At 42.3% G+C, this 21,079-nt stretch overlaps 1 protein-coding gene across 1 annotated transcript in view; it reads left to right on the top strand.

The window, feature by feature from the left end:
- Positions 1-351: 351 nt before the first annotated feature.
- RTN1 (reticulon 1) overlaps positions 352-21,079 on the top strand; it is a 226,724-nt gene continuing 205,996 nt past the window's right edge. Inside the window, exon 1 of the mRNA XM_039240756.1 lies at positions 352-607. Coding sequence (XP_039096687.1) covers positions 367-607 — 241 coding nt within the window. The 5' untranslated portion in view covers positions 352-366. The remainder of the gene's footprint in view (positions 608-21,079) is intronic.

The following is a 21,079-nucleotide window of genomic DNA, read 5'->3' as shown; positions in this document are numbered from 1 at the left end:
ACAGGCAGGCCGGGGGCTGATGTGGGCCGACGGAGACCAGGCCATTTTCACCTGCGTAATAACAGGCTCGGGAGTAGCGAGGCGGCGGCGGCGGCGGCGGCGGCGCCTGGAGTAGGAGGAGGAGCGCCAGCAGCGGCCGCGGCGCGGCCGGGAGGAAGAGGAGGGGGAGGAGGAGGAGCTCCAGCCGGGAGAGCGGCAGCCAGCGGCTCGGCCGGAGTTGCAGCGGCGGCGGCGGCGGCGCTGACACCGCAGCCTCCCGGAGCCCCGAGTGCAGGCGGGGGCAGCAGCAGGGAGCGCCCGGCCGCCCGAGGCACCGCACCCCGGCCCCGCCACATCGCCGTCGCCGCGTCGGGGGCACCGCCAGCTATGGCCGCTCCGCCGGATCCCCAAGACGAGCTGCTGCCGCCGGCAGGCTCCGGGTCCCAGTGGTTCGGGGACCGGGGGGAGGGGGAGAACGAAGCCGTGACGCCGAAAGGGGCCAAGCCGCCACCGCAGGCTGGGGAGCCCGGCCGGGGGTTGGGCGCTGGGGCCGGGGACGCGGCGCCGCGGGAACCGGACTCGGGCCCCGCCCGGCCGCCGCCCGTTGCCATGGAAACTGCATCCACAGGTAAGGCGGGCGACGGGCGCCGCTGCCCCGCAAATGGCGTCGGGGACCCGGGGACCCTAGCCGGTCCCGTGCTCCGCAGCTCGGCTCTGCACCTCGCTCGCGCTCTCTACCTGGAGCACCCACCTCAGCCCCTCTTCGTCGCCACGGGCGACTGTAAATATTGGCGGACTGTAGAAAACGAATTTTTTTTCCCCGCAAATGCTCCGAAGAAGTCAAAATACTATCACTTCTTTTTATGTCGTTATCATGGTTATCTGGGCTTTAAAAATTGTACTCAGAGGCAGACCGCAGCGTCCTGGCTGCTGGCGCGCCCGTGTACAAGTTTCTTCCTTCCGCCAAGGGGTTGGGGGCCGTAGCCCCCCCCCCCCGGCCAGTTGCGATGATTTTCTGGGGCGTATTTGCGCTCCGCGTGCGCGCGGGCTCCCGGGGACGCCGACAACAAAGCAACGGGCAGGCCGGCTGCCGCCACACCGGGCTGGGTCCCGGACGGGGATGTGGCTTTAAGCCTTCCCCTTACCCCTTCCCTCCACACTTCGCCACACCCTACTCCCTCCCAGTCCCCCCTCCCGTTCGCCACCTCCCTCTCCGTGACACGGAAAACAAACCCCGAGGTGTGTGTGTTTCATTCTGGAGGGGCAGCGTTGCTCGAGGGTTGGGAGCTGTGACTGCCCCCGCCCAGAACCTTTCCTTCCCAACTGCCCAGATGCTCCCATCTTGCAGCGAGCGTTATTGAAACTTGGAACCCCTACGAGCCGCCGGCCTGGCTGCGGTAGGAGAGGGCTTGAGGGGTGGTGCTGAGTGAACGAGGTGCAGTTTACCGGCAATATGGACCCCTCCGGGCATTTGGAAAGTGCCTTGGGCTCGGCCCCCCTCAGCCTGACTCCCCCTTTCCAGAGCCGGAGCGCGCGGGTGCCCAGCCCGGACCAGGGCCTTGGAGCATCCTTGCCAAAGGATGCGGGAGGCCAGTTTGGGCAAGGGCTGTCGGCCTTGATAGCCCTGTGTTTCCAGGCAGGGAGTTCGAGAGAGGCCGTGTTGTGATGTTTTCTGAAAAAGCTTTGCTGTAGTGGAATGGTAATTGTGTAGATTTGGACACGTAGCCCTCGAGCATCTGGGGTGATGGGTGCTTCCGGATGTAGGAAAGAGGGTGGGATTGGCCTGCGTGCTTTTGGCAGCTGATTTAGGGGAATCCCTTTCTTAATCCTCCGTCTCTCTTAAGGGTCATGTGGAGTGTCTTAGGTAGTCTTAACTCTGGTCTAGTACAAAAATTTGAGCTGAGGAAAGAAGGTTTAGGGAATGCGTTAACTAAAACATCAACATTCTGATGGAAAGAGAAAAAATGGGGACCATAATCAGAAAAAAAGAAAAGAAAACTCTATTTGTCCTGTGTTAATTATTATATGAGACTGTGGGGGTGGGAAAGATTTAAAGCTAAGAAAGACTGCCTCGCCTCTCAACTTCTTCATCTAAATGAAAACAAAACTCTTTACAATCGCAAAGAAAGATGGAAAAAGATAATAGACAAAGGAAGATACCTTTTTTGTTGGTTTACCATTATCATTCTTTGTAACTCATAGTTCAGAACCTTTATCCACTGTCATCAAAGTAAATTATTTCTTTATAAATGTTGCCCACCTCCCATTAGTGTCACCAAGGTTAGGGGAACCTGGGAAAGGAAGCTAAGTGGCCTGTGTTCAGTAACATACTATACAGTAAAATTAGTTGTTGTATATATGCTTAGGATAACTCCTGTCCTAAGTGGGCATTTGTAATTTTTAACATTACTATAGAAACTTAGAGAAATATTTCTCTTTGTTGAATGTGTTGGGGGTTTCCTATCCTAGACCATAAATACACTAATAAAATGGAACATGATGATACTAAGTTTAGATGGGAGGAGAATGAAGGGAGGGGAAAGGAGCTCATACTTCGCGTATTTACATGGAACATTTTTACTTTGTTATTACTGCTTGAAGGAATGTCTCATATAGTTGTTGATTAATGTTTTAAATCTTTATGTTTCATATGTCTTACACTGGAGAGACTACTATAAGAGACCTAGATGCTAGAAATTATGTCTAAATAAACAACTAGGTCTTGAAAAATCCACACAAAATCTGGGCCAGCTTCCTTGTCTGTTATTGTGACAGTTTTAAGCTATAAGCAAAGTCAGTAAGTACATCTGTAACTGTATCAGAGACAGAATCTAGAGGAAGCCTATTAAACACACTGATTTACTTTTTTAAAAGAATGGTGCTCTTTGGTACTCAAACTAAGAAGTAACTTAGACTTTGAGTATGATGCATTGTAAACAGATTTTGTTTCTTTTTCAGATCGAATTATAGAGTGTAAGACAGATACTGATATTTTAAAAGCTTTTTTTTTTTTTCCTGAAAAACACCACTAATCATGCCATCTGGACAGAAATTCTGTTATTTATTTTTATACATTGATGGTAATTAAAGCTCCTAAAGAAACATTTCCAAAAACATTTCTTAGCAATGTCCTGCAAATAATATATATTTAAATATTACTAAAACTGCTCTGTAGTTTCTGGTATTCTCATTGCTTCCGTCCCTTTTGTGGATTGGACGTATTCTTAATAAAAAGTAACACTTTCTTTTTTTTTTCTTAATGATAATCTTTAATATGTTTCTCATCCTTTTTTAAAATAGTTTATTGTCAAGTTGGTTTCCATATAACACCCAGTGCTCATCCCCACAAGTGCCCTCCTCCATGCCCATCTCCCCCTCCCCCCATCCCCTCCCCCATCAGTCCTCAGTTTGTTCTTGGCATTCAAGAGTCTCTCATGGTTTGCTCCCCCCCCCAATGTTTTTCCCCTTCTTCTCCCCCCTTAGGATTAGTTCCTCCTAATCCTCCTATACGTAACACTTTCTTTTAAAGCTATAATTTTTTATGTCTAAAATTGATAATGGGCATGCAAAATGATGTCTATTGCCAAGGGAACATTTAATACACCATGTGTAGGCTACAACATGTTAGAGTTGTTAAATCATGAATCAGTGCCATCGTCTAATAACTTTATACCAAGGGTGGTAAAGGAACTGTTTTGTTTTTTCACGATCAGTTATTTTATTCCTGGAAACCATTCAAAAGGAGCATACAATAACACAAGAATAGAAGAATGGCCCTTTGTTTAAAGGAAGAATTTAAAATAGAACATTTGAGCAAAATGCAGTGGTGAGAAGTTAACTCATGGTTGCTTTGGAAATTAACATCATTGACCGCTTCATGCATGCAAGGCAGAATGAAAAACAGAATGGAGAATGGTCCAGATAAGTAAATATGATTTCCTTCTGTAATATTGACTTACAGATAATTTGACTTAAATTTCTAGATGATTGAAGAGGGAGAGAAGAGGGAGAGAGATTTTTGCTTTATTTGGATCATAGTGCGCCTTAATTTACATTTTTCAAATGCTGAATGTGATACTCTATGGGAAAAACTATAGATTGTCTATCATGATTTAAATAACTTCAGAGTATTTATATATCCTGTGTTTATTCTGTTTAACATAGTAAATTATACCATATACATTACTGATCATCTTCTAAATTCACATGGAGGCTGGAATGACTGTCTTAACCTGTGGGTGTGTTTGATAGATGTGTGTACATTTTTCATTTGGAGTCATTCCCAGTAATCCCCTTCAGAAGGTGTAAATTTCAGTTTTCTGTTTTCTTTCATCTTTTGAGAAAGCTACAGTTCTGTTGAAATGGGAAGGAATACTACACTTGCTTTTACAGTATTTTACAAAACATATAAGAAGAATAAAAGAATTTCTTTTTTAATTTTTGTTAGCACTGTGGTTCAAGTAAAAGAGTTTATAATATAACTTATTTCTCTGGACATAGTTTCTGGTTATAATTAATAACATTTCTGCCAGAAAGTATGGTATATGTCCTTTCATACAGGGAATTCAAATCAGGTTAAATTAAAACTTAGAAACACTTACATCCCCTAAAAATACATTGATTATAAATTTTATCAAGGTGGGGGTGCCTGGGTGGCTCAGTCGGTTAATCATTGGACTTTGGCTCAGGTCAGGATCTCACGGTTCCTGGGTTCAGCCCTGTGGCAGGCTCTATGCTGACAGCTCAGAGCCTGAAGCGTGTTTTGGATTCTGTGTCTTCTTCTCTGTGCCCTCCCCTACTTGCATTCTGTCTCTCTCTGACTCTCAAAAATAAATAAACATTAAAAAAAGAATATTATGATACATTTTATCAAGGCTTCCAGCATAACTTCCTCTTCGTGAGCTCACTGTTCCTGGAAACCCATCCTGGTCATTGCCCCTCAAATCTTCCTTAGGCCTTTTTGCCTCCCATTTTTTTTCTAGTGTGTATCTACTTCTGATTCTGATTCTACTTCTGATTCTAGTGTTTATCAACTTCTGATTCTGATTCTACTTCTGATTCTGATTCTACTTCTGATTCTAGTGTTTATCTACTTCTGATTCTGATTCTACTTCTGATTCTAGTGTTCATCTACTTCTGATTCTGCAGACAAGTTGTGGATTATCTTGCTCATTATACTGTATCATGACTAGGATACAGGTCACAAAAAGTTTTATTATCTGCAAAGTGAGAAACCGTTGTGGTTCAATTCAATTCAGTAAACATTCATTGAATGTCTACATTTTTAAGTCTCGTTTCCTAGAATATGTGCATCTTTCTGTTTCACATTAATATTTAGTTTAATGAAACAGCTCCTTTGGTGTCATTTTTCATTTTCTTTATTCCCAATCATTGCTGGAACTTGTCTAGAAGGACATTATAATCTAGCCACATGGGCACAAGGGCATGAGTTAGTTTTCTGACGTCAACACAGGATAAATAAACATGAACATGACTTGCTCAGACCACACAGCTGGGGAAAACAAAACCTATGTATCTATGTATTAATCTATGGGATTGAGATCAAGAGAAGGGAACGTTTTATTTATTTTCTTACTGTGGGGGACTTTAAAGCATATTGAGGCACCGGGTGGCCCCATTGGTTGAGCCTTGATTTCGGCTCAGGTTATGATCCCACAGTTCATGAGTTTGAGCCCCGTTTTGGGCTCTGTGCTGGCAGCATGGAGCCTACTTGGGATTCTCTATCTCCCTCTTTTCCTGCCCCTCACTCACTCTTGCTCTCACTCTCTCGCTTTCAAAAATAAATATGTAAACAAACACTAAAAAATAAAGTGATACAAATAATTCAGTAGGGATGGATAGATGGATAAAGTAGGAGAGAGAGAGAACATTTCTTGCAACTGAGTATGTGAGGGGAAATGGATCTAAAGCACAGTGGACGGTTGATGTTAGATGGACTTAAGGACAGTTTGTGGGTATAACCGGAGGAAAGACAGAGGAGGGGGCCTCTGAACTGGAGTGGAAGACGAGGTGCTTGGAGGAGTGGGGTCCAGAAGAATGGCAAGGGCAGGAGTGAAATAATCATCTATGATTACTGAAATCACAAAGAACTATGGCACAGATTGGAGAGGGGCGGTGAACTCGGTGCTGATATCTTTAGGAAAGGTCATAGTGGCCTCGGCTTCAGTGCTAGGGGTTTTCAGAGGACAGGGAAGAGCAGTGTCCTGTAAAATTGTAAATGTTAAGTCCTGAGTGTAGGTTCTGCAACCTCTATTTAATATGTATAGAACGTAGGAGATGCAACTTAAAATAGTTCATTATGGGGGATGGGAACTTTGAGGGTTGTAATTAACTAAGTATGAGCTAGTGGTATGGTGAAATTACTAAAATCTCTTATGTAATTTTAGATAGTGTTAATAGAAAGTCTCGGGTACACATTATATGAGGTAATAATTCCTCTTGATTCTGTTCTAGGCAGATTTGGAGTCCTGTACTAAACAATGGATACCATGTTTTGAGAGACATTAATGAACTATAGAATAGTGAGAGAAGGGTGACCAGACTGGTGAGTCTTCTAGAAAAAATGCCATTTGAGAAACAGTTGAAGAAATTACTAATTTTTAGCCATAAGAAAGGAGGAACTAAAGGAGATCTGAATGTTAAATTCAAATATTAGAAACACTCTTACAAAGCAGAGATGTGACCCAGGTGGTTTCACAGGGCAGAATTGGAATGGTGGGAAAATTAGAGAAGCAGATTCCTACTTAGTGAAGGAGGAAGTTCTAATAATTAGAATTACCGTCTCTTGGAAAAGAGATGGATCGCCCATCAGTTACTGATATACAAGCAAAAGTGAGGTTGTTGTTTATTGGAGGAAACTTTGAAAGGAAGGTATTAGCTATACCAAGAACTTTATACCTTCCTGAAAGAAAACAATGTGCCTAACTTTACATTGTGGTTGTTAAAATGAACATATTTCTCAAAAGCAAACAGTACATTAATGAAACCAGAAACAGCCCATCTCAAAAACCATAGTTAACTCCAAATTGACTCCCAAAAATGTACTTTCCACGAAACTGTGCAATTCTTCTTGCAATTCTGTTGTTCTCCATTGTCAAGAAAAACTCCAGGGATGCCTGGATGGCTCAGTCGGTTAAGCGCTGGACTTCAGCTCAGGTCATGACCTCACGGTTCATGGGTTTAAGCCCCATGTCGGGTTCTGTGCTGACAGCTCAGAGCCTGGAGCCTGCTTCAGATTCTGTGTCTCCCTCTCTCTCTGCTCCCCACCTCCACATGGGCTCTCTCTCTCTCTCTCAAAAATAAATAAATGTTAAAAAATTAAGGAAAAGGAAAAACTCCATATAACATATTTACTTAAGAACTACACACACACACGCACAAAAGAACTACACAATTTTATCCATTTGGGGTTATTAACCTAAATGTGAAACATGATATTTGTAACCATGTCTTATTTATTCTTTTTCCTGGCTTATCTTTTTCATTTTTTGTTACCACATCTAATTCCATGAATATTTAGCATCTTCTAAAATATTTTGGGAATTCATTAAATAATTCTGTGGTGCTAAAAGCATCATATGAATCTCTCCTTAGTCCTGTGCCTCATTACTACATATTTTTGTGAGATTATTCATTGTAAAACCATATTGGCTAGGTTTCTTAATGAATTATATTTTTAGTTGGAACAGTTCTGCATGCTGACTTCCATGTCCAGTCCCCAAATGGATTTTCTTTTCTTCTTTTTTTTTTTAATGTTTTATTTATTTCTAGGAGAGAGAGAGAGACAGCGTGAGCAGGGGAGGGTCAGAGAGAGAGGGAGTCAAAGACTGAAACAGGCTCCAGGCTCTGAGCTGGCAGTCAGCACAGAGCCCGACGCGGGGCTCGAACCCACGAACCGCGAGATCATGACCCGAGCGAAAGTCGGACGCTTAACCGACTACGCCACCCGGGCGCCCCTCCAAATGGATTTTCTAATTAATCTACGGCACTAAATTATTATAAAGCCAGTAATAGACCAAATTCTTGCTTCTTGAATGTGGGGAATTTGTTTTATGTCATTATCTTTCAAAATCCTTAGAAGTTTGTTTTAGGCATAGCAAATCTTTATGCATTTTCAAGAAACAATTCTTGGATACCCCAAAATTGGGTGTGTTCAAGTTATTGTTGATCTAGTTGATGAGCCTAAGAATAAAAACCAACGTCACGTCTATCTTTGGCATAAATTTTGCAAATGATCCTGAAAAATCAGGACTTCTTAAAATGTGATCTGGAGATTATCTGCCTCAAGATCACAGGCGGTGATCTATAGGCCTCAAACCAGGGAAACAAGCCTGCCAGCAGCATATTAAAACTTCAAGAAGCACAGATTTATCCGGTCCCCTCCTTATGTTCAGCATTTTACTAGTAGCTGTGAGCTCCCCATTCCTGTGGAGGAATGCCTCCACAGAACAAAGGTGAACAAGTCAGAGTACAACCTGGTGCTTGGATGGATGGTGCGAGCTCTAAGTGTTATGCAAACTTCATGATTCTATGGGTCCCAGCGTACCTGGTCTTTGGAAAGAGGTGGGGTGTGACTTCCACCTAAATTGTAGATAGAATAGAAATAAGCAGAAGTGAACTGAAAGGCAGTTGAGGTGAGGGGAGAAATATGGGTGATGACCTGGGGATGACCAATGACTTGGCTGGTTTAACCTGACCAGCTGGGTGAGGGGAGACAGATTCTGGGGCGCTTGAAAACTACTCATGGGACTCTGGACTCCTTGTATATGGATTCTGGGACCTTTGAAGTTGTGGGTAGGGCATGTCATATTATAAAGCTGTGTTAAAGAGGATTAGTTGGACAGTGGCATAGAGGATGAACTTAGTGAGAAAGGCTGGTCCACTGTCATTGTCAGGGCCTTGAATAAAGCGCCATGGAAAGGAAGAGGAAGAAAGATGAGTGACTCTCCAGGAACATTCCATAGGACTTTGCGACTGACAGGATACAGGAGATGAGGAAAGGAACAAGTCGACTGTAAAGTTCCATGTCCTATGGCTGGGAGGATGTTGATATTACAGAGATGTAGGAGGAGAACTGGTTAGAGAGGTGAGGGTAATGGATTCGTTTTTAACGACGTGGGGTTTGATATGATGATAAGTGCCTTGAGTGGAAGTCTCCACTTGGTGCTGAAGATAAAAGAATGGATTTTAGAGATGGAAACAGGATTGTTGATACAAAAATAGAGAGTTAGAAGAGAAGCCATAGAATACATTCAGTTTGTGAAGGAGAGTATGTTGTATGGGAAGAACAAAGGGCCAAGAACAGAGCAAGAGCTCTCTGCCTCTTACTAGCTGAGTGGCATTAGGTAAATTTTTGAACCTCCCTGATCCTCAGATTCCATAGTAGTGTATATGGTACTAGGTGTTGTAGAGAGTCAGGCGATCAGATGGTAATTACTCTTATCATTAGAGTATCACGAAAGCCAAGATGGCACAGTATAGAATGAGCTCTGACTGGGGTGCCTGGGTGGCTTAGTCGGTTAAGCGTCTGACTTCAGCTCAGGTCATGATCTCATGGTTTGTGGGTTCAAGCCCTGTGTCGGGCTCTGTGCTGACAGCCAGCTCAGAGCCTGGAGCCTGTTTCGGATTCTGTATCTCCCTCTCTCTCTGACCTTCCCCTGCTCATGCTGTCTCTCTTCCTCTCTCAGAAAAAAATAAAACATTAAAAAAATAGTAAAAAAAGAATGAGCTCTGACTGAGAAAGCAGATTCATCTTGTCTTGGCTCTGGCACCTAATGTCATGTCCATGTGGGCAACTCTGCTTTGCGTCTCAGTTTCCTCATGTATGAAATGGGCATGCTACTGCTTCCTGGCTATCTTAACAGAGCTGTCGTGAAGGTAAAATGAAGTAACACAGGGAGGCAAATGCAAATTGCAAAGAACTAATTATCTCTAAGGTGCTATTAATAGGAAGCCTGGTCAGCACTGTCAGATGCAGAAGAGAGGTCTAGGAGAACAAAGACAGAGAAAAAGTCATGTTACCTTAGCTTTTTAATAGAAAATGCTTGCTGTGCTTACCTGGACCTCAGCCAAGTATCAGCAGGGAATGGCAGGAGAGCAAGGCAGAATGGGGGTGGGGAGAAGTCAGTTCTGGTGAAGCACATTGGAAGACATTCTGGCTAGGGAGTGCAGTTGGAGTGGTGACCTGCTCCATTCCTCATGTCCTATTAAGTGATCTGTGACTGACCAGGGCTAAGATGTGCCCATGGGGGTCAGCTGGAGTGAGTGCAGGCAGCAGACAGAAGGGCAATAAATGTAGGAGGCTGTCTTAGGTATGTGTGGGAGTTGGTCTGGAAGAGGCCGCTTCCCTCACGGAAGAGGGTATTAGAGTGAAAGCCAGCTCCTGCCACTACCTCTCCTCCCCCACCTTTTGCCCCCAAGGGCAAGACTAAATCAACTGGTTCTAGGGGCTTGTGGGTATCTGCAGTCTAGTCTCATAGCTCTGTAGGTTAAAGTCTTTTATAATGCTTCTGGAAAGATGGAGCAAATACGGTTTTCTCTGTCCCTCCTGCTAACTAGAACTAAAAATCCGGAACATTGTGTATATATAATAAACAAAAAGACTCTGAAAGGTGGAGAGAAGAAGGCAGACTTACTGGGGACCCTGGAACCTGAGGAATGATGCAGCAGTGAGTTCTCTGGGTTTTCTTTTTTCGTCACGTAGCTCAGACTGGGTATGGGAGAGGCCAGCAAATGGGCAGCGCTGATGGGCGCAGACAAAAAAGCACCTCCGGCCAGATGACCGGGAAAGGGACAGCGTAACAAGACAGAAAATGTTTTGATATTACCTTCTCTGCATCAGTCAAACACCACAAAATAAACCGCTGCCCCCACCCCATCTCACCAGTAAGCGCTGAGTGGGGAGCCTAGACTTTTACCCGTGAGAGGCTGTGAGAGGTACCCCAGCAGCCCTGCTCAACAATCCCAGTGCCCTAGGAGACTTGTGGGAGTCCTGGGCTTCCGCCTCCACCCGGCACAGCAAGGCTCTGGACCTAATAGGCCTGCCAGCCAGTGTGGTGACAGAGGAAGCCTAGAGGGGGGGCAGGGGTTTTAATGCTGCTCCCCGGCAAGGAGTTGGAGTGGAGAGCCTAAGCTCTCACCTTCCCCTGGCAGTGACACGGCAGCACTCCTCTTCCCTCTTAGTGCAGCATTTAAATAAGATCTATAGTCTCATAACAAAAACACCTCAAGTGTCCAGATTTTAATTGAAAATCACTTGTCATACCAGAACCCAGGAAGATCTGAATTTACATGACAAGGATGGTCAACACCAAGATGACACAGATGTCTGAATTATCTGATGAGGATTTAATTTTTTTTTTTTTAAATTTCTAGGAGAAAGAGAGAGAGAGAGACAGCGTGAGCAGGGGAGGGTCAGAGAGAGAGGGAGCCACAGACTCCGAAACAGGCTCCAGGCTCTGAGCTGGCAGTCAGCACAGAGCCCGACCCGGGGCTCAAACCCATGAACCGCGAGATCATGACCTAAGCGAAAGTCGGACGTTTAACCGACTAAGCAACCCAGGTGCCCCGAGGATTTTAATTTTTTTAATGTTTATTTATTACTGAGAGATGGAGAGAGAGAGAGTGCGAGTGGGGGATGGGGACAGAGAGAGAGGGAGACACAGAATCCAAAGCGGGCTCTGGGCTCTGAGCTGTCAGCATAGAACCTGACGCGGGGCTCGAACTCATAAGCTGTGAGATCATGACCTGAGCCAAAGTCAGACGCTTAACTGACTGAGCCACCCAGACACCCTATCTGATGAGAATTTTAAAGCAGCCCTCACAAAAATGCTTCCATAAGTGATGATGGACACACCTGAAGCAAGTAGTAAAATGGAAAGTCCCAGTAAGAAAATAATAGGTTTTCAGTGAAAAAATAGAATATATAATGAAGAACTAAAGGGAGATTTTAGAACTGACAAACACAGTAACTGAAAGAACTGAAGAAAAAAACCCACAGAAATTCAATGGATGAGCTAACAGTAGAATGGAGAGGATAGAGGAAAATGGGCGAACTTGCAGATGAACAACAGAAATGACCAATAACAAGAGAGAGAATCGACTGACAATAATAAGTAAATAATAAATAATAATAAATACTAAAATGCTTCCAACTCTACAGCATGGGCATGCTTACTGGGACTTGCTCCCTTTCCCAGATGTTCCCCGAGTGTTCATGTGAACAGACCACAGTGCAAACAGACTGAGCGTGTACCTTGCATTTGCTAAGTGAGTACAGTCTAAGCTGTGTTGTTCTAGATGTGGGTTTTAGGAAGAATAACTGAATAGTACTGTTTTAAGTCCTTGAGCTATTTTTTTTACATTTACGGTACTCACCGATTTGTGACCCTCCGGTACTTAGGTTACTAAATATATGCACATATTAGCTAAAGTATTTATTTAACTAGCACTTACAATGTGTTTCTGAGCTCTTTACATTTATTTGTTGTAACAACCCAGTGAAGCAGGTGTAGTTTTTTAATCCCAGTTTACAGATGAGTAAATTGAGATAGGGAGAGGTTAAGTGACTTGCCCAAGGTCATGCAGTAAGTGCAGCACCAAGATTTGGCTCAGGAGCCTGTGCTCTTAATTACCCCACCCTTGCCTATTTTAGGGTTTTCTTGTGCAGCATCTATTGTATAATCTGGGTAGTAAAAGTTGGGTGCTCTTAAGGCATTACCCCCTGTGAAAACCTATCTGAACCAGAGTGAGAGAGAGGTTAGGCAAGGGGGACAGTAGCTAAAATGTGGAATGCTGTCACTCGAGAGTTCATAGGAAACTCAGCTCAAAGAAACAGTTTCATTTAAAAATGGAAATTTGACAGGGACAACTGTAAAATGTTGCAATAGGATCCTCAAACTAACTACAGAAACAATAACAAAAAACCAGAGTGAGAGGGACATGGCAAAACTGTGACACATTTAAAGAAAAAAATACAGGGGATTTTAGTTAACTATAAGTTAACTCCAAGTCAGTGGGGTGAACCAGCAGCTATAAAGGTGATGGTTGGTCTTTGTTTAGTAAAAGTATGTGGCTCTGGGTGGGGGGTGGAGGGGGCTGGAGGGTGATGACCACCTGTGTAGCTGGGTGGGGTCCTGAGTGCACTGAGCATGCCAGGTTGGAGGTGGTGGAGGTAAAAGCAGAAACCTTGACTCTGGCTGAAAGAACTGAGGATTTGCAGCCTGCACAAGAGAAGATAGAATGGGTTATGACAGCTATGTACAAATACTTGAACAGCTGTCAAGTGGCATAGGGACTAAATACATTCTATGTGACTCTGGAGGATGGAACTGTGGTCAATCAGAAGTTAAGCTGTGAAATATGAAAATAGTCGGGACTGCCTCATATGGTGATGAGTTTCTTGTCACTGGTTGTATGTAAGCATAGTTGAATGGTCATTTATGTAACTGAGGGATATAATAGAGAGGATACATTGGATTAGTAATTTTTTATCTATTCAAGTTCATAGAACCCTATTGGAGTGTCTAATGAGAGCTTTGGAATCTCTGCCCAGGAAATTGCACTTATGAACACCATTTTACACCCAAATTCTGGGATTTTTCAGAGCCGTTTTATTGGTGGATGAGTTAAATAACTTTTTAACTCTTAGAAATTAATAATACCAGGTAACCTCATATAGGTCACTGTTTATATGAGGGCACAAATCTTACAATTCAGTAAAATCTCACTGAATTGTAAGCAAACAAATAAAAATAATATCTGATGTGGACAAGTAATGTGTTCTTAATTTTATGTACAAAGTGCATATAATGTTTAAAAAATTCTGTGCTACCTTTATTTGTGTGAATCCATCATTAAAGTTAAAAACGGGGTAATTCCTGCACAGAGGCAGCTTCAGAATACATCTTACCAGCCTGTGGTGCTTAAGCAGTAGAATATAGAATATTCTAAGAACTTGAATATAGAATATAGGAAGTTTGAAGTGGCCCCTACTATGAGTTTTGTTGAACAAACCTTTTACTGTAGATAATACAAGGGTAAATTGCAACCCAGCATGTTTGCATTACCGGAATTGAACTTGTATTAGTTTATTTATTTACTCAAATCCATGGTGTTAGAGAAGTCTTTCTGTTTTATTTTTTACCAGAAATGTGAAAAAGAACAAACATCTAGTACCTTTTCCTAGAAACTGCGTAATCTTTTAAAGGCCAAGCAGTTTATAAGATATTTGCATATCAGAAGTCTCAGAAGTATCAGCTTTACTTTTATAAGTAATGTGGAACAATCAAAAAGTTTTTAAAGAGAGGTAATATACTTTCTAGAGAAATGAGCCCCAGAAATACCGTCTTGAAGGTAAATGTGTATTAGGCATACGTTTGCAGTGGGCTGTTAGGCCTTTTGCAGTTTTTTTTTTTTTTTTTCCCTTTCTAAGTATCGTACTCTGCTTTGTGCCCAGTACTTATTTAACCATTATTATAACATCCAGGAACATTGGTTCCTAAATGAAATCTCTATCAATTTGTTAACAAAAAACTTCTGCCATTCTGTCAGACAGGGACATCAAGGTCAACCTTTAACTTTATCACTTAACATGCAGTGATTAAGTTTCCCCTGTGATAGTTTGTGTGAAAATGTCTTTTGGGTATTGAATTGATATTGATATGCTCCATTGTATAATGAATCTTGTGAAGCATAATTTTCAGTTCATAAAGGGGAAAATTGGTACATAGTTTGAACATAAGAGTCCAGAACTTCTTTTCTTCTATGAAGGTCCCTGTTCTGCAGGGAAAAAGGATACCAGCAGATGACTGTGTATGAGTTAAATGGAATATAACTTAGTTGATTGTTTTAATGTTTATGTATTTATTTTGAGAGAGAGCGTGGGGAGGGGCAGAGAGAGAGAGAGGGAGAGAGTGAGTCCCAAGCAGGCTCTGCACTGCAGCACAGAGCCCGACTTGGAGCTCGATCTCACCAACCATAAGATCATGGACCTGAGCCAAAATCAAGAGTAAGACACTTAACTGACTGAGCCACCCAGGTGCCCCAATTTAGTTGATTTTCTTTGTCATGGAAGTATTTAATTCCACAGTCTTGCTTTAAAATTTTAAAAATAGTAAATGTTTGCAAAAGAAAAAACTTAGCATCTCACCCTCTTTGCACAATCCTTAGTGCCAACCTTGTATAGTGGTTTGAGGGTTAAATGAAATATTTGTAATGCTTGAAACTTAGTAAGGACCTTATAAATTTTTGCCATTCTTATTATGGTTTTTAATTCCCTATTAATTTTTTCATTTGCATAGTAATCATTAATCTTCCTTAAGTGCTTTAGAATGGATGGAACATTGATGTCATTTATCTGGTGATCCTCATTTACAAATGTGGAAGATGAGAAAGGCCAAAGCCATATCTTGACTGTGGTGATGGTGATGGAGGGAGAAAGCTGGATGTTTGGAATGGACACAAATAGACTAAAGGGATGGGAAGGTGGGGGAATATATTGTATGGATTTGTAAAAAAAAAAAAAAAGAAAAAAGTGGAGGGGGGGAAGAGAGATAGGTAATAAAGCTTTCCTAAACTCTATAATTGGGGTCTTGGCCTTACTTTCCTCTGCGGTTATAATTTGCATCTTTTTAACTGTTTAGAGTAAACCATGGCAGAGGTTTTCTAAGTGGGGTGGCCTCAGCAGGCCCCTGGGGCTCAGGGGGAGAAGCTTGGGGTGTTCTGTGCAGGGCCGCCCAGAGCATTCTCACCTTCAGGCTGAATGAAATCAAATAGTGGGCTGAGTCGGGCCTGTGGGCCGAAATGCTCCTTCTTCCATCTGGGGATTTTCCAAAGGATTCTCATTAGCTTTATCTAAATGGAGAAAAAATTAGCTCAGAGTTTTCTCTCAGAAATGAAGGATTATTTGTAAACTTTTCTCCTCTGCACAGCTAGCCCTGAGATTCATAAATGCAGTGATTTGGCAAGCAATATCAGAGAGCTACCTGGGTTTTCTTTACCATGCTCAAGTATAAAGATGTACTCTATACGTTGACTGAGAAATGGGAGTAGTTAAGGAAAAGAGAGGAAAGAGAACAAAGTAAAGAAAGTTAACATTTATTTAGCACATAGTGTGACACAGGCAGCATGTGATACACATTTTATGTATCTTCTTAGGTTAGTTTTAGTATCCAGTGGCCTATTGATTGGATAGCAGACAAAGGCAGTGTCATTTGGTTCATCTGAATAGTGGTGACCACTAATTTTCACAATTCCCTTTATTTACTTCCAACCAAGGCCAGAAATTAGACACAAACAGGAGTCTTCCAGTGAAATCCTGCTAGGCTTATTAGGAAGGGGTATCAGATGTTGAGGTTCAAGTTCTAGCTGGTAACAGTTGTGTATTATCAGGGATGTTTATTTAAACTACATTCTTGGGGCGCCTGGGTGGCTCAGTTGGTTAAGCATCTGACTTCAGCTCAGGTCATTATCTTGCGGTCTGTGGGTTCGAGCCCCGCATTGGGCTCTGTGCTGACAGCTCAGAGCCTGGAGCCTACTTTGGATTCTGTGTCTCCCTCTCTCTCTGCCCCTCCCCTGCTCATGCTCTGTCTTTCTCTCTCTCTCTCAAAAATAAACATTAAAAAGATTTTAAAAAATAAACCACATTCTTGGGGTGTCTGGGGTTGCTTAGTTGGTTAAGCAGTTGACTTTGGCTCAGGTAATGATCTTACGGTTTGTGAGTTTGAGAACTGTATCTGGCTCTGTGCTAACAGCTCAGAGCCTGGAGCCTGCCTTGGATTCTGTGTCTCCCTCTCTCTCTGCTCCTGACCTGCTCACACTGTCTCTCTCTCTCTCTCTCTCTCAAAAATAAACAAACATTAAACCACATTCTTTTAGAGGGCCTACTGAAATAGCCAACTAAGGATTTGGGATTGTCCCTTTCAGCAGTGATGATTTACGTACAGGTACTTGTTCGTATTTCATCAAGTATATGAATGTTGTTTTTGCTTTGGATGAAAGTCTCTCAAGGTAAGTGTCAAGTCTCCAATAGTCTATAGTCTCTAGCAGAAGGTCAAATATATCTGTATCAGAATTTCATCATTTGATGATTTATTTTATTCTTTGATTACATAAAAAGATCTTAATATCATATTGGAATCATAGCATGTTTTCTTTTTTTTATGTTTTTTTTTTTTATTTATTTCTAGGAGAGAGAGAGAGAGAGAGAGAGAGAGAGAGAGAGAGACAGCGTGAGCAGGGGAAGGTCAGAGAGAGAGGGAGTCACAGACTGAAACAGTCTCCAGGCTCTGAGCTGCCAGTCAGCATAGAGCCCGACACGGGGCTCGAACCCATGAACCATGAGATCATGACCTAAATGAAAGTTGGACGCTTAACCGACTAAGCCACCCAGGCGCCCCAATCATAGCATGTTTTCATAGGCTTTCAGAGTTCACAGAATCAATAACTTTTCAAAGAATTTAGAAGTAGGATTTGGACCTTTAAATTTTTTTTTAAGTTTATTTATTTATTTTGAGAGAGAGAGAGAGGAACAGAGAGAGAGGGAGAGAGTCCCAAGCAGACTCCATGGTGTCAGCTGGATGTGGGGCTTGAACTCATGAACTGGGAGATCATGACCTGAGCCAAAATTGTGTCAGGTGCTTAACCACCGGAGCCACCTAGACACTCCAGTATTTGGGTCTTTTATGTATAACTCATGTGACCACTATTAAATAAATTACAATATAAATTCTTGCTCCTATTTGTGAGTTATAAGACTAATCAGCAAAAAAAAAAATTCATATGTCATAACACGTTGAATTTCTTTAAAACTCTAGAGTGCTAACTTAAAAAATAAAAAGAATTGTCAGTTATGATTAAAAATGATGATCAATGAATTCTTTTAACATTTTTTTGAATTAACACCCTTGATAAGGTGTTCAATTATCCTGAGAATTTACATAATAAAATGCAGTAGTTTGCACTGAGATTCATTTGACACAGTTGTCATTAACAGCTCCTCCTTGGTACCTGGCAGGCTTACCTGACAGCTCTGCCCTCAAAAAGGAGGTGTGGCTTTGAGATACCCACTGTTACAGGTTAGAGCCTCATTTTCTATTAATAGGAATAATAATGGTGAATTAATTTTTCATTAGTTTGTAGGTAGCAGGGCATTACAGTCTTTTTTTTTTTTTCAATTCAATTCTTGACCCTTGGTATCTTGGTATTTACTTGAGATGAAAGAGACTCCCCTGAAAGGCAGCTTGAAAACAGGTTTGGGTCTGGTAAAAAATTATTCCAGGGACCCCAGCAAAGATGGCCTGGCTAGAAGTCTTCACGTGGATTTGTAAATCAGTTCGGGCCCTGGGCCCACTTCCTGACTGCTAGGTGGGGCGGCCTGTGCCAGCTGCCTCCATCTCTACGCAGCCTGTCTGCTGCTTTCTCTTCACGTGGCAGGAGCAGTCTGTGGGTCCAGGAGTTAGACTTGCTCAAAAGCAAATGTAGCATGAAGTAGGGCACTCTCCGTCCCTTGAAGGTTCCAGCAGAGACTGCATGATCTCTTTTCAGGGATGTTTAAAAGAAGGCTTATTTCCAAGAGGGAAGTTGAACTAGATTACTTGCAATATTCTTTATGTGCCTTTTGTCTCAGGATTCCATGATTTTACAACAAAAACTGAGGTTTGTTATGTATTAAGTCCTGTGAATGATTTAATTGACACATACATTTTTAATATTGGGGCTTTATATCATTAGCTAAAACTTGCATGAGCCTATATAAGCAAGCCAAAACACCAACAATCTAAGTTATAACAAGTAATATTAATACTGAGAAGCATTTTCCACTCATTTTAATGGCATGGTCAGATAAAATGTCTTTGATTAATAAAACAGAAACATTGATTAATTGCTATGTTCTTTAAAATGCTATCAGTAGACAAAAATATTTTATAAGGTAGTGCTCATGAGGGACGATGATGAAAAAGATGAGCACTGACTATTCATTATTATACACTTACATGCTAGGTATTATGCCAAGTGTTGTTGATAGAATATTTTTATTTTCTTAATGTATATTTATTTTGAGAGAGAGACAGAGCGTGAGTGGAGGAGGGGCAGAGAGAGAGGCAGACACAGAATTCGAAGCAGGCTCCAGGCTCTGAGCTGTCAGCACAGAGCCCGATGTGGAGCTCAAACTCACAATCCGTGAGATCATGACCTGAGCTGTAAGTTGTCTCTTTAACCGACTGAACCACCCAGGTGCCCTGATTGAATGTTTTTAAAAATCTTTTTTCTCAAGAAACTTAGAGTCTAATGAAGGGGATATATAAATTTTAGCAACAACTATATTTTATTGTGGAGAAATGTGATAGACATTGTACATAATGCTATGTCAAGTATCTTAGCAGAAGGGAAGGTTGGAAAATGCTTTTTCTTTCACTTCTACTGAAAATGATCCTGGAACTGAGTTTTAGAGAATGAGAAATTAGCAAGAGAAAGCATGGGGAAGACTATTAAAAAGGAACAGCCCTGCTTAAAACCCATATTTCTCCCTTGTTGCTTTTTCAAAAAGGAATCCTTTTTTTTTTTTTCTTTTTGAGCCTCTCAGAGTCTAGGTTTTTAGAATGGTGATGAAGGGGTACAGAGCTCTTTATTTCCCTTTGTCTTTAAGCCTCTAGTTCATAGCTGATTCATAAGCAAATTCAGCCTCCTCGAAGTGGCCGCTTCTATGTGACTGCGTATGTTTTTCAGAATTGGACAGACTATGCATCACAAACAGATGTGCAGATACCTGGCGAAGGACCAAGGGAACTCAAAGCCAGACTAGACCAAGTCAATTTTCTCTAGTAGTAAGCCTTTTAAATCATTAGTTTTTATTACAAAATAAATGGATGCATTAGGGAGGAAATTCACATGCAGTTTTCAAATGTGCAACTTTAAGCTTCCTGCCTCATGCAGCTAGGTTACATTCATAGGCCCTTGGGATACACACTTACTCTTCTTTATGATGCTTACTTAGTTGGAAATAATTGAGAAACACTTGGCAGAAAGACGTCTGGGTAGGTGCTCTGGGTGAATACCGAGGACCTTGAGAACAAGGTGGCAGGAGCTGTGTGTGTGTGTGTGTGTGTGTGTGTGTGTGTGTGTACCAACTCCTAGGTATGGGTGCTGAGATGAGAAGAATGATGTAGAAAAGAATGCTGGGCTTGATGAGTGACTTCTGCCTTATGTGAAAAATGAGAAGGGAGAGAAGCAAAGTTGGGTCAGGATTTGTCCCTGAAATCACTCTATTTCTCCTTCTTCGTAAAAGCACCTGTGAACCTGTAGTTCGGAAGAGGAAGGAGAGATGTCACAGTTCTGGTGCTGATTCTTTCCTTCTGTCATCCTTGGACCACAGTGTCACTGCCCTTCTCTTATATCCCAGCCTGGTTCATGGCCTTTAATGGCCCACCCATTAAAGACTGATAACTTACAGACATCAAAAGCTTCTCAGATTTTTGCAGTTGTTCTGAATTCAGATTTTTATATAGGGAGCCTTGATCAACTCTACATTTATCATTTTAACTACTACTGTTCCTAATCTATGGTAGTTCTGACATATATGATGCTCGAGTTCAGGGGATTTTTTTTCCCTCCTCTAGCATTTGCTGTATGGAATTGTCCATGGCACCTGCCTAAACTAGCTTCTTTCTCTGGATCTAGAAGAATGTCACATGTTGGAAAATTGTGCAGGAGGATCTTCTAGAGAGAGGGTTCAGTGAGTGCAAATGAATACACTTGCAAAGCTAACGTGAGGCAATACTGACAAGTGGTTCTGTGTGCGCTGAGAAGCCTCCTGGGAAATGGGAAGAACGAGGGAAAGGTGGATCGGGGCTGTGCTGTGAAACACTCAAAGCTGTTGGGTACCATACTAAGAGCTTCAATTTTTATTCTCTGTTGATAATAGAGAATCATTTGAGGTTTTTTTCATCAAGATAGGTGCTCTTTCAGATTGGCGTTAAGAAAGCATTCTGGCAAATGTGGAAGGTCAGAGTAGGGAGCAGGGTGAGGGGTGGGAAGTGAGTTAGGGGGCTTCCACAGCAGTCCCTTGAGACGTGGTGAGGCC

The sequence above is a fragment of the Hyaena hyaena genome, unplaced genomic scaffold (genome assembly GCF_003009895.1).
Source record: "Hyaena hyaena isolate Hyena2069 unplaced genomic scaffold, ASM300989v1 scaffold_181, whole genome shotgun sequence".
Taxonomy (NCBI): Eukaryota; Metazoa; Chordata; class Mammalia; order Carnivora; family Hyaenidae; genus Hyaena; species Hyaena hyaena.
The sequence above is the reverse complement of the archived record's forward strand: the minus strand, read 5'-3'. Positions and strand labels throughout refer to the sequence as shown.